The sequence below is a fragment of the Oncorhynchus nerka genome, linkage group LG10 (genome assembly GCF_034236695.1).
Source record: "Oncorhynchus nerka isolate Pitt River linkage group LG10, Oner_Uvic_2.0, whole genome shotgun sequence".
Classification (NCBI taxonomy): domain Eukaryota; kingdom Metazoa; phylum Chordata; class Actinopteri; order Salmoniformes; family Salmonidae; genus Oncorhynchus; species Oncorhynchus nerka.
The window spans coordinates 53453437-53467188 of record NC_088405.1 but is presented as its reverse complement, the minus strand read 5'-3'; the positions used below and the strand labels follow the sequence as shown (position 1 = coordinate 53467188).

At 44.3% G+C, this 13752-nt stretch overlaps 1 protein-coding gene across 1 annotated transcript in view; it reads left to right on the top strand.

The window, feature by feature from the left end:
- The window catches only part of LOC115135585 (voltage-gated potassium channel subunit beta-2-like), a 39629-nt gene that overhangs the window by 19787 nt on the left and 6090 nt on the right, over positions 1-13752 (top strand). Inside the window, exons 2-4 of the mRNA XM_029670429.2 lie at positions 8657-8700; positions 8818-8855; positions 13641-13720. Of these exons, the coding sequence (XP_029526289.1) occupies positions 8657-8700; positions 8818-8855; positions 13641-13720 (162 nt within the window). The remainder of the gene's footprint in view (positions 1-8656; positions 8701-8817; positions 8856-13640; positions 13721-13752) is intronic.

Below are 13752 nucleotides of genomic sequence, written 5' to 3'. Positions count from 1 at the left end.
CTATCGAACCGGACCCGAAAGGGGTCCTGCCAATCGGTTGTTTGTCCCCAAGGCAGTGAGGACTCAGGTCCTTCTGTGGGGGCACTCCTCTCGCCTCACCTGTCACCCGGGCGTAGGTCGCACCTTGGAGTTCATCCAGCGTAAGTTCTGGTGGCCTACCATAAGAGAAGACGTTGCCTCTTTCGTCAATGCCTGCCCCGTGTGCTGCCAGGGCAAATCTTCTCACCTCCGCCCTCAAGGACTCCTTCACCCTTTACCTATTCCCCACAGACCCTGGTCCCATATCTCGTTGGACTTTATTACTGGCCTTCCTCCATCCCATGGCAATACTACTATCCTAGTCATAATCGACAGGTTTTCAAAGGCGGCCAGGTTCGTCCCTCTGACTAAGTTACCTTCTGCCAAGGAGACGGCTGAGTTGGTAATTAATCATGTGTTCCGAGTCTTCGGCATTCCTCAAGATATGGTTTCTGACAGAGGTCCCTAGTTCGCCTCAAGGTTTTGGAAGGCCTTCTGCCAACTCATGGGTGCTTCTGCCAGTCTATCTTCAGGGTACCATCCGGAGTCCAACGGCCAAACAGAGAGGATGAATCAAGAGCTGGAAGCCACCCTCCGATGTATGACTCGTAACAACCCGTCCACATGGTCGTCCTTCATTGTTTGGGCCGAATACGCGCACAACACCTTGCGCTCCTCCTCCACTGGTATGTCCCCGCACGAGTGTCAGTTTGGCTATGCCCCTCCATTGTTCCCGGACCAGGAGGCAGAAGTCAGAGTGCCTTTAGCCTTGAAGTTCGTCAGACGCTGTCGGCTTATGTGGAGGAAGACCTGTCTTAATCTTATGCGTTCCTCACAGAGGTACCAACAACAAGCCAACAGACGTCGCCGTCCCGGGCCTACCCTGCGCCCCGGCCAGAGAGTCTGGCTCTCCACAAGAGACTTACCACTACGGGTGGAGTCTCGCAAGCTGTCCCAAAAATACATCGGTCCCTTTAAGGTTGCCAGGAGAGTTAACCCAGTTTCTTATCGCCTACACTTACCCAGATCCCTTAAGATTAATCCCACATTTCACATTTCCTTATTAAAACCTGTTGTTTTTTTCTCCCCTTGTCCCGGCAGACAGACCTCCCCCTCCGCCTCGTGTCATTGGAGGCCAGCCGGCTTATACCGTCCATCGGATACTGGATTCCCGCCGGGTGCAGCGGTCCTGGCAGTATCTGGTGGACTGGGAAGGCTACGGTCCCGAGGAGCGCTCCTGGGTTCCTGCCAAAGACATACTGGACCCTGACCTCATTCGTCAGTTCAGGGCTCTCCACCCTGAGAGAGCTGGTAGGAACGTCAGGAGCCGTTCCTAGGGGGGGGATTCTGTCAGGATTTGGCCAGGATTGTTCCGGTTTTTGGTCACTAGATGCCCCCATTGTGCCTTTTGACCTTTTGTTTTCCCTTGATCCCCATTATTATTTGCACCTGTGCCTCGTTTCCCCTGATTGTATTTAAACCCTTTGTTTTCCTCAGTCCTTTGCTCTGTGTTTGTATGTTAGCACCCAGCCCTAGTACTCTGTGAACTCTTGTTGATCCCAGTGGACTCTCTTGTGGAATTCTGTTTTTTGTTCTTGTTTGTTTTTGAGTATTTTTTGAGGCTTTTTGTGCTATACCTTCCACCTTGTGGATTTACCTTTTTGTCTTGGAGGATTACCTTTGTTCTTGTGGAATTCCTTTTGAAGTTGTGGAGTTACATGTTTTCCTGAAGAACTTCATTTTTTTACTTCATTAAATACATCGTCTCAAGTACTGCTGTGTCTGCCTCATCTTCTGGGTTCTGCCAACTATTCGTGGCTCAGTTGGTTAAGTGACTGTTTCTCACTCCGGAGACCCGGGTTCGTAACCGGGTCCTGACACATATAGTCCCCCACAGACTGACAGACAGCAGCTCTGCAGATTGCAGCACTGCGGAGGGGGGGGCAGTTGTCAAACATACGGACAGTGACAGTGACACTCTATCATAATCACCCAGAACCCAAAAGCAGTGTATGTTGCATATCTACCAGCAGCAGCTGTAATTCGTACATTCCCCTCTGTTTGTGTTTTTGTCTCTCTGATTGTCACAGGGCCAGATCCTAACTTGATTTCAACTATTGAAGTGACATCGATGCATGATTTATGCTAAAGGCTTAGCCTCCGTTTGTGTTCTCCAAATAAATTAGAGGGTATAATTAGGCAAGCATATTGAGCTATAGACATAAGCTACTACGCCCACATGACAAAAATACTATAGCATACTACAGTATTTACTATAGAACTCTGTAGTAAACTGTAGTGTAGTACTACACACCAGTATCCCTCAATCACGTGTAGTACTTCCTATAGCATATACCATATGCTGTGTACTACTTACTACTTTTGTAGTAAACTGGAGAGGTCCACGGAGGTACTGCAGGAGGTCCGTGAATATATATATATACACTTGAGGTCGGAGGTTTACATACACTTAGGTTTGAGTGCTTAAAACTCGTTTTTCAACCACTCCACAAATGTCTTGTTAACTATATTTTTGGCAAGTCAGTTAGGACATCTACTTTGTGCATGACACAAGTCATTTTTCCAACGATTGTTTACAGACAGATTATTTCACTTATAATTCACTGTATCACAATTCCAGTGGGTCAGAAGTTTACATACACTAAGTTGACTGTGCCTTGAAACAGCTTGGAAAATTCCAGAAAATTATGTCATGGCTTTAGAAGCTTCTGATAGGCTAATTGACATAATTTGAGTCAATTGAAGGTGTACCTGTGGATGTATTTCAAGGCCTACCTTCGAACTCTTTTCCTCTTTGCTTGACATCATGGGAAAATCAAAATAAATCTTCCAAGACCTGAGAAAAAAATTGTAGACCTCCACAAGTCTGGTTCATCTCTGGGAGATATTTCCAAATGCCTGAAGGTACCACGTTCATCTGTACAAACAATAGTACGCAAGTATAAACACCATGGGACAACGCAGCCGTCATACTGCTCAGGAAGGAGACACGTTCTGTCTCCTAGAGATGAACGTACTTTGGTGCGAAAAGTGCAAATCAATCCCAGAACAACAGCAAAGGACCTTGTGAAGATGCTGGAGGAAACAGATACAAAAGTATCTATATCCACAGTAAAACGAGTCCTATATCGACATAACCCGATAGGCCGCTCATCAAGGAAGAAGCCACTGCTCCAAAACCGCCATGAAAAAAGCTTGACTACGGTTTGCAACTGCACATGGGGACAAAGATCGTACTTTTTGGAGAAATGTCCTCTGGTCTGATGAAACAAAAATAGAACTGTTTGGCCATAATGACCATCGTTATGTTTGGAGAAAAAAGGGGGAGGCTTGCAAGCCAAAGAACACCATCCCAACCGTGAAACACAGGGGTGGCAGCATCATGTTGTGCGGGTGCTTTGCTGACTGGTCCACTTCACAAAATAGATGGCATCATGGAGGAAGGAAAATTTTGTGGTTATGTTGAAGTAACATCTCAAGACATCAGTCAGGAAATTAAAGCTTGGTCGCAAATGGGTCTTCCAAATGGACAATGACCCCAAGCATACTTCCAAAGTTGTGGCAAAATGGCTTAAGGACAACCAAGTCAATGTATTGGAGTGGCCATCACAAAGCCCTGACCTCAATCCCATAGAAAATTTGTGGGCAGAGCTGAAAAAGTGTGTGCGAGCAAGGGGGCCTACAAACCTGACTCAGTTACACCAGCTCTGTCAGGAGAAATGGGCCAAAAAGCAGAGCTGGAGGCAGCGAAAGCAGAGAGGTGCCGGTATGAGGAGGCAGCACGGCAGCGTGGCTGGAAGCCCGAGAAGCAGCCCCAAAAATGTATTGGGGGGGCACACAGGGAGTGTGGCGAAGCCAGGTAGGAGACCTGCGCCAACCTGGGCTTACCGGAGAGAGAGAGGAACCGGGCAGGCACCGTGTTCCCGCTGCGTGTGCATAGCCCGGCCCGGTTCGGTACATTCCAGCTCCTCGTATCGGCCGGGCAAGAGTGTGCATCGAGCCAGGTGCCATGAAGCCGGCTCTGCGCATCTGGTCTCCAGTGCGTCTTCTCGGGCCGGCCTACATGGCACCAGCCTTACGCATGGTGTCCCTGGTTCGCCAGCACAGCTCAGTGCGGGCTATTCCACCTCGCCGCACTGGCCTGGCTACGGGGAGCATTCAACCAGGTAAGGTTGGGCAGGCTCGGTGCTCAAGATCTCCAGTGCGCCTTCACAGTCCGGTCTATCCGATTCCACCTCAATGCACCAGCCCCCCGCACCAGGCTGTCTCTCCGTCTCATCCCTACAGGTGCTCCCGCCTGTCCAGCGCTGCCAGAGCCTTCCTCCTGCCCAGCGCTGCCAGAGTCTCCCGTCTGTCCTGAGCTGCTAGAGTCTCCCATCTGTCCTGAGCTGCTAGAGTCTCCCGTCTGTCCTGAGCTGCTAGAGTCTCCCGTCTGTCCTGACCTGCTAGAGTCTCCCATCTGTCCTGAGCTGTCTGAGCCGTCAGAGCCGCCAATCTGTCCTGAGCCGTCAGTCAGCCAGGAGCTGCCAGAGCCGTCAGTCAGCCAGGACCTGCCAGTAGCCGTCAGCCAGTCAGGAGCTGCCAGTCAGCCAGGAGCTGCCAGAGTCGCCAGTCAGCCAGGAGCCGCCAGTCAGCCAGGAGCCGCCAGAGCCGCCACTCAGCCAGGAGCCGCCAGAGCCGTCAGCCAGCCAGGAGCCACCAGAGCCGTCAGCCAGCCAGGAGCCGCCAGAGCCGTCAGCCAGCCAGGAGCCGCCAGAGCCGTCTGCCAGCCAGGATCCGCCAGAGCCGTTAGCCAGCCAGGAGCTGTCAGAGCCGCCAATCAGTCCGGAGCTGCCCGTCTATCATTAAATCATGCATTCACACCACACTGCGCTTTGGTCTCCCCTTTATGACGATCGTGACACTAATTGAGTGTATGTAAACTTCTGACCCACTGGGAATGAGATGAAATAAATAAAAGCTGAAATAAATCATTCTCTCTACTATTATTCTGACATTTCACATTGTTAGAATAAAGTGGTTATCCTAACTGACCTAAGACAGGGAATTTTTACTCTGATTAAATGTCAGGAATTGTGAAAACTTAGTTTATATATATATGGTACCATTCAAAAGTTTGGGCACACCTACTCTTTCAAGGGTTTTTATTTATTTGTTACTATTTTCGACATTGTAGAATACAATTGAAAACGTCAAAACTACGAAATAGCACATATGGCATTATGTAGTAACCAAAAAAGTGTTAAAAAAAATCCAAATATATTTTATATTTGAAATTCTTCAAAGTAGACACCCTTTGCCTTGATGACAGCTTTGCACACTTGGCATTCTCTCAACCAGCTTCATGAGGGATGCTTTTCCAACAGTCTTGAAGGAGGTCCCACATATGCTGAGCAATTTATGGCTGCTTTTCCTTCACTCTGTGGTCAAAGTCATCACAAACCATCTCAATTGGGTTGAGGTCAGGTGATTGTGGAGGCCAGGTCATCTAATGCAACGACATAGCGATTGGAACCAAAAGTCGCAAATTTGGACTCATCAGACCAAAGGACAGATTCCCACCGGTTTAAAGTATATTGCTTGTGTTTCTTGGCCTAAGCAGGTCTCTTCTTATTATTGGTGTCCTTTAGGACAACAAAGGAGAACAAAGTCAACTGTGTTTCTTTGCAGCAATTCGACCATGAACGCCTGATTCATGTAGTCTTCTCTGAACAGATTTTGAGGTGTGTGTTACTTGAATTGGGAAGCATTTCTTTGGGCTGCAATCTGGGGTGCAGTTAACTAACTTATTCTCTGCAGCAGAGGTAACTCTGGGTCTTCCTTTCCTGTGGTGTCCTCATGAGAGCCAGTTTCATCATAGCACTTGATGGTTTTTGCGACTGCACTTGAAGAAACTTTCAAAGTTTTTGAAATATTCTGGATTGACTGACCTTCATGTCTTAAAGTAATGATTGACTGTCATTTTTCTTTGCTTATTTGAGCTGTTCTTGCCATAATACGGACTCAGTCTTTTACCAAATAGGGTTATGTTCTGTATACCACCCCTACCTTGTCAAAACACAACTGATTGGCTCAAACGCATTAAGAAGGAAATAAATTCCACAAATTAGCTTTTAAGGCACACCTGTTAATTGAAATGCATTCCAGGCGACTACCTCATGAAGCTGGTTGAGAGAATGCCAAGAGTGTGCAAAGATGTCAAGGCAAAGGGTGTCTACTTTCAAGAGTCTCAAATATAAAATATATTTAGATTTGTTTAACACATTTTTGGTTATTACATGATCTCATATGTGTTATTTCATAGTTTTGATGTCTTCACTATTATTCTACAGTGTATAAAATAGTACAAATAAATAAATGCTGTTGTGAATGAGTAGGTGTGTCCAAACTTTTGACTCTTACTGTATATATTGAAAGTTTTTTTTTTTATTTTTATTTTAACTCCGAATATTGAGCAAATGACACTCATTGTAGCCAATTACACTCACTGGAGTATCTGACGTAGGCTTTGAAAAAGCATCCATGAATAGGCTACCAGTGGGGCAATTGCGTCTGACTGCTAGTAAGCTTTCTTGACATGGACTTAATTTTTTTGCCAACACATGGCTGACCTTTGTTTAACCAGCAAAACAGCTGCTAACTGAGAAAATGTGTTTGGAGTTACCTGTTAAGAGTTCACAATTCCTCTTCCAATTATAATATCAGGAGGTCAAAATAATGAAAAACACTATCTACCAAATCTATTCACTTTAAAATGTTGATTACTTCTCTTCGTCATTATCATTCACCTGGTGATAAGACAAGACGTGGGGAAAACTAAGTTTCGTTCGAGTATAATGGGTGTCCCTGGGTCGCCAGTTTTCCTGGTAAGGAGTCCCTGGGCAACAAAAGGTTGAAGACCCCTGCTGTAGAATACTATACTACACACTGTAGTATCCCTTGATCATGTGTAGTACTTACTATAGAATTGTGTAGTAAACTGAAGTAAACAACAGTATACTGTAGAATACAGGTTATTGAAAATGTGCTCCTTTATCATTTTTCCAGTAGGTTTCCTCAAGGAGAAAGTCCACACTTCTATGTCAAAGATAATAAAACAAAAACACTACAGTTAATACTACAGTATACTACAGGCCGCAAAAACACCACAGTACATACTACAGTATAGTTTTTAAAATAATATCTGCAAAAAACACTATAGTAAATGCTACAGTATACTACAGTAATATCGGCAAAAAGAAAAACAACTATAGTAAATACTACAGCAATGTCCGCTAAAACACTACACTACAAAAACACTATAGTAATACTACAGTATTCTATAGTAAACTATAGTATTTTTTTTAATGTGGGTGGGAGTGGTGAAAACATGGGCGTTAAGGAAAGGCTTGCCATTTTATTTTTGTAGTTATCAGCTAGTGTCATATCTGTGTTGATATGGTCAGTATGCTGTGATTTGAATCCCTGTCAGTATTGAAAGTGAGAGTTAGTGTGTTTTGCCCAGAGGCTAGTTTGTGGGGGATAAAGAATGACTCATGCAATGTATTATAAAGTGCTCCATCCTCCCTCTCCCTTCACATACAGGATCATGCACAATTCTTTGAGTACATGTGACTGACACAGAAACACACACAACACGTATGTATGTGTTGTATTCACGCACACAATGGCACACAAACGCACACATATGCATACGTCTAAAAATAGCTGCCAGGGCAAGTAATAAAAGAGCAGGGAAAATAAAGCAGTGCCTGTCTGCCAGGATCTAAACGCTCTGACAGTCTGTCTCTTTCCATCAGGCTATTTGCGGTGAACGCAGGCAGGCAGACAGGCAGAGGGGCGAGGCACTGGAGATAAAAAGATGGCGAGCAGCAATGAGTTCCGCTGCAGTTCTGCTGCCTTTCCAGCCGGCTTATTAGAGTGGAGGAGAGCATGCGTGGAGGAGAGGAGGAGGGCGAGGACGAAACCCACAGAATTTCCAGTGGCACACACTTGCATGACCAGAACTCACTGCAGCTCTCTGATCCCACTTCTATCCTGCCCTTCAAACACTCAGCTGTCTGGATAATCAGATGTGGCAGGCCCAGCACTGGGCTCTAGCACCATATAAACCATTTCGATCAGCTCCATGTTATTACTTATATGCAGAGTATATACAGCTTCATCTGGAGTAGGGTTGAACCCACCCAGTGCCCTCCCATTACTAAAGCCTATGCACTATATTACACTGAACTGTTGATGTGAGAAGGGTAAAGGTCAACTGTTCAACATTGGCCGTCTGGGCACTCAGGCAATGGCGATCATTTTATCACAGCCAGAAATACACTCACTTATCCAAATTTCCAAGCAGATACAAAATAAATGTATTGGCCTTACCCAAAGTTATTTAGACTTTGTATCTGCAGATTGTGTTGAAAAATCTAGTGGAGAGGTGTAGGCATTGACCCTTGTAATTGAGGAAACTGAACTACATTCTGTGAATGTACCTACTGTGTTGGAAGCACTAGAAGTGCTAATGTAGGTAGCTTTTGAGGTGACAGTATACAGTACATCTTTCCCTAACAAATGTTCATACCTCTTATTTTCTCTTCCCAACCCATGTCTTTCTTTGTCTCAGGAACCTGGGGAAGTCTGGTCTGCGTGTGTCCTGCTTGGGGCTGGGTTAGTACAAAACCAAATGGACCAGAACAATATGCATTATAGACTCCCTGAGGAATGTAACAGAACTGATTCTCTCTGTCTCTCTCCGTATATCTGTCTCTGTCTGTCTGACGGTAGGCACCTGGGTGACATTTGGATCGCAGATCTCTGACGAGGTGAGTTTTGTAGTATGTAACAATTATTTGGGACACCATGTTTAACACAGTCTGAGGATGCTGAGGGTGCTGAGACTCTCTCTCTCTCTCAATTTAATTCTAAGGGCTTTATTGACATGGGAAACATATGTTTACATTGCCAAAGCAAGTGAAATAGACAGGAAACAAGGTAAATAAACAATCAAAAACGAACGGTAAATATTACACTCACCATTAAAAAAAAAAAGAATATAGACATTTCAAATGTTATATTATTGGCTATGTACGAAAGTGAAAATACATAAACGGATAGATATAGTGTGATAACGTGCGTATCGGTGAGAGGTGTAGGAGTCATGCGCAGGAGAGCAGGGATGTCTGAGAAGAGTGTTTAATCATATAGTCCACCAATACAAAAATGGCACAGACGAAAATCCCAAAACTATGCTCTAGATACTCAGAAACTCGTGACACTTTACATACACTTGCGTAATCGTGAACACAACCAACATCAAATATAATCACGCACAATACACACAAATATAATCCCGCACGTACTAAGGCAGGCAACAGGTACCCTATATACACACAGAAATTAACGCCAATGAAACCAGGTGTGAAAAGAATCACAGACAAAACAAACAGAAAAGGAAAAAGGGATCGGTGGCGGCTAGTAAACCGGCGACGCCGAGCGCCGCCCGAACAGGGAGAGGAGTTACCTTCGGTAGAAGTCGTGACATATAGGTTGTATTTACAATGGTGTTTGTGCTCCACTGGTTGCTTTAGTAACGACAGATCGCGGATCTTGCTGCTGTGGTGGCACACTATGGCATTTCACCTAATAGATATGGGAGTTTATCAACTTCTTTGTAATCTGAGGGAAATATGTGTCTCTGATATGGTCATACAGTTGGCAGGGGGTTAGGAAGTGCAGCTTGGTTTCCACCTGTCTTCTCTTGAGAGCCACGTCTGCCAAAGGCGGCCTCTCTCAATAGCAAGGCGATGCTCACTGAGTCTGTACATGGTCAAGGATTTTCTTCATTTTGGGTCAGTCACAGTGGTCCCTCTGCTACTGTGTACTCTCTGTTTAGGGCCAAATAACATTCCTGTTTGCTCAGTTTTTTTGTTGGTTCTTTCCTACGTGTCAAGGATTTATCTTTTTGTTTTGTCATGATTTGGTTGGGTCTAATTGTGTTGCTGTCCTGGGGCTCTGTTTATGTTTGTGAGCAGAGTCCTCGTACTAGCTGGCAGAGGGGACTCTTCTCCAGGTTCACCTCTCTGTAGGTGAGGGCTTTGTTATGGAAGCTTTGAGAATCACTTATTTTTAGGTGGTTGTAGAATTTAATACATTTTTTCTGGATTTCTGGGAATCATCCTAATTCTGCTCTGTATGCATTGTTTGGTGTTTTTTGTTGTACACTGAGGATATTTTTGCAGAATTCTGCATGTAGAGTCTCATTTTGGTGTTTGTCCCATTTTGTGAATTGTTGGTTAGTGAATGGGACCCCAGACCTCACAGCCATAAAGGGCAATGGGTTCTATATCTGATTCAAATATTTTAAGTCAGATCCTAATTGGGATGTCAAATTTTATGTTCTTTTTGATGGTGTAGAAGGCTCTTCTTGCCTTGTCTCTCAGATCATTCACAGCTTTGTGGAAGTTACCTGTGGTGCTGATGTTTAGGCAGAGGTAGGTATAGTTTTTTGTGTGCTCTAGGGCAACAGTGTCTAGGTGGAATTTGTATTTATGATCTTACTGAAATTAACTGTCAGGGCCCAAGTTTGACAGAATCTGTGCAGAAGATATAGGTGCTGCTGTAGGCCCTCCTTGGTTGGGGACAGAAGCACCAGATCTTCTGCAAACAGTAAACATTGACTTCAGAGTCTAGTAGGGTGAGGCCGGGTGCTGTCGACTGTTCTAGTGTGCTCACCAATTCATTGATATATATGTTGAAGAGGGTGGGGCTCAAGCTGCATCCCTGTCTCACCCTGAGGAAAGAAATCAATGTGTGTTTTTTGCCAATTTTAACTGCACACTGTTGTTTGTGTACATGGATTTCATAATGTCGTATGTTTTCCCCCCAACACCGCTTTTCTTCATTTATACAACAAATCAACAAAGCATGAGAAGACTTTGCTTTTGTTTTGGTTTGTTTGTTTGTCAATTAGGGTGTGCAGGGTGAATACCTGGTCTGTCATATGGTAATTTGGTAAAAAGCCAATTTGACATTTGGTCAGGACGTTGTTTTCATTGAGGAAATGTAGGAGTCTGCTGTTAATGATAATGCAGAATATTTTCCAAAGGTTGCTGTCGATGAATATACCACGGTAGTTATTGGGGTTGAATCTGTCTCCACTTTTGTGGATTGGGGTGACCAGTCCTTGGTTCCAAGTATTGGGTAAGATGCCAGAGCTGAGGAGGATGTTAGAGAGTTTAAGTATAGCCAATTTAAATTTATGTTCTGTATATTTTATCATTTCATTTAGGATACCATGTATATGTTTTTGCTGTTTGTTATTTGTTATAGAGCCAAAAAGATTGGAGAAGAGGTTTATCCACACATCTCCATTTTGGGTAGACAGCTCTTCATGTTGTTGTTTGTTTGGTGTGTTCCAATTTTCCCAGAAGTGGTTAGATTCTATGGATTCTTCAATTAAATTGAGCTGATTTCTGACGTGCTGTTCTTGTTTTTATGTACTGCTTCACCATGGTGAAACCGTAGGCTCAGGGTTTCTGGATCTCTGTGTTTTTGGTTGGATAGGTTCCTCAATTCCTTTCTTAGGTTTTTGCGTCCTTCATCAAACCATTTGTCATTGTTGTTCATTTCCTTAGATTGTCTGGTTGAAATGTTTAGATTTGACAGGGAAGCTGAGAGGTCAAATGTATTGTTTAGGCTTTGTACTGGCAAGTTTACACCTTCACTATATCAGTGAAACGTTTTGTCCAGGAAGTTGTCTAAAATTGAATTGAATTTGAATTTATTGTTGGCTAATTGTTTTCTGGTAGGTTTCCACACTACTTTCCTTCCATCTATAGCGTGTCTTAATACTATTCAGTTTGTTTGGCTTTCATGTCTCATGATTGAGTATTGCTCTGTTAAAGTAGACTGTGCCTTTGCTGTGATCTGAGAGACTCTGGGTTGAGGTCAGTAGTAGTCTACAGTACTGTGACCAAGAGATGAGCTGTAGGTGTAGGAGTCCCCTAGAAAGCCTAACATTGTCTATGTACAGACCCAGCGTGCGACAGAGCTGCAGGAGTTATGACCTGTTTTGTTCTTGGTTGTTTTGTCGCAGCGGTGTATAGCAGGGCATATTGGGTAGGAAATGTTGTCACCTCCAGGAAGGTGTTTGTCCCCCTATGTGCTGAGGGTGTCAGGTTCTTGTCCAGTTCTGGCGTTTAGGTCATCAAGGACTAGTACATGTCCCTGGGTCTGGAACAGTGGCTCTCGGTGCTGTTTAAGAATAGGGAAGACGATTTTTACTTTTCATGAGCATAGCCTTATTTCTATTACTCTCATTCATATTCCATTCACCCAGTTCACTGTAACAGTGATGGGTTTAGGCTACAACATGATTCAAACATTTTCTCTATAGCCATCATGAGGTTGCTACAACCTAGCCTATGAATGAAAGATTACCACGTAGGTGCACACAGGTCAAGATAAAATGTTGAGGTGACAGAGAGTGATACACTCAGAGTGTAATCATTAGTCCAACAGTTGCAAATGAGAGTTTCTATTGGACAAATGAATGTATGTTTGTCCCCGTTTCTTTCAGTTTGCTTACGTTTAAGAAACGTTGTTCTACAGAATCGGCGGAATGAATACACCCCTGATCATGCGTAAACACGATGCACTTTCATAGCAGCCACATTGTATTCCTTCTCGCATCTATGCGTTCTCCTCCTCTCACCTTTTCCCTTCGCTTGTGGACTTCAATCAGGTGTATGTGACCAGGCAAAAAAAACTTTCCAAGCCAAACCATATCATAACCACTACACACAGCTTACATCATTGTCACCATATTAGCTAAAGTAACGTCACAGTCAACATAGCTAATAGAACTAATGCGTTAGTAAACCCTGTTACAATCATGCAGTAACATGACAGTGTACAGTCAGTAAGTAATTTAGTATTTACACCGGCGTGCCCCCGTGACAATAAATTAGTTCAACCAAAAGCTTGCCTTGACTTGGAAGAGTTTCAGTGTTGTGTTGGATAGTCATAGCCAGCTAGCTAACATATACTTTTTATGAAACTCACTGAGTAGGATGGTCCTCCCCCTTCCTCCTCTGAGGAGCCTCCCCTGGTCTGGAAATGATTGATCTGCTTATGATGGAGAAGCTGTCTTCATTAAAGTATGGGAGATTATAGTGGGGGGATGTAGGTAGCACACAGGAGAACATTTTGTTTCTGTGGAGATAATTTTCTTATACATTTCTAGTCAGATGTCAAATGTTCCTGTTTTTATGAATTCAATAGGGTAGGTTAGGCCTGCTCTATAAGAAATTAGCATAACCCCTGAGACACTTCCTTGTTTCACCCCTGGTAGTTTGGTGGCTGGGACTACCAGATCTCTGTAACCTAGAGGGCAACCAGTGGGTCCGTCTCCTCTACACCATGTTTCTTGTATGATGACAATGTCTGTTTTTCACAATTTCTTTGGTGAAGTCTCTCTCTCTCTCTCTCTCTCTCTCTCTCTCTCTCTCATTCTCAGTCCCAGTCTCTATCTCCCAGTCTCTATCTCTCTGTCTGTCCCTAATGTTCTCTGTCTCAGTCTCTCTCTCTCTCTCTCTTTGTCCCCTCAGATGGCTGAGAACCTGATGACCATTGCCTATGAGGCCGGGGTGAACCTCTTTGACACAGCAGAGGTGTATGCCTCCGGCAGGTCAGCTTTGTACACCATCCTCCACTGCTCTC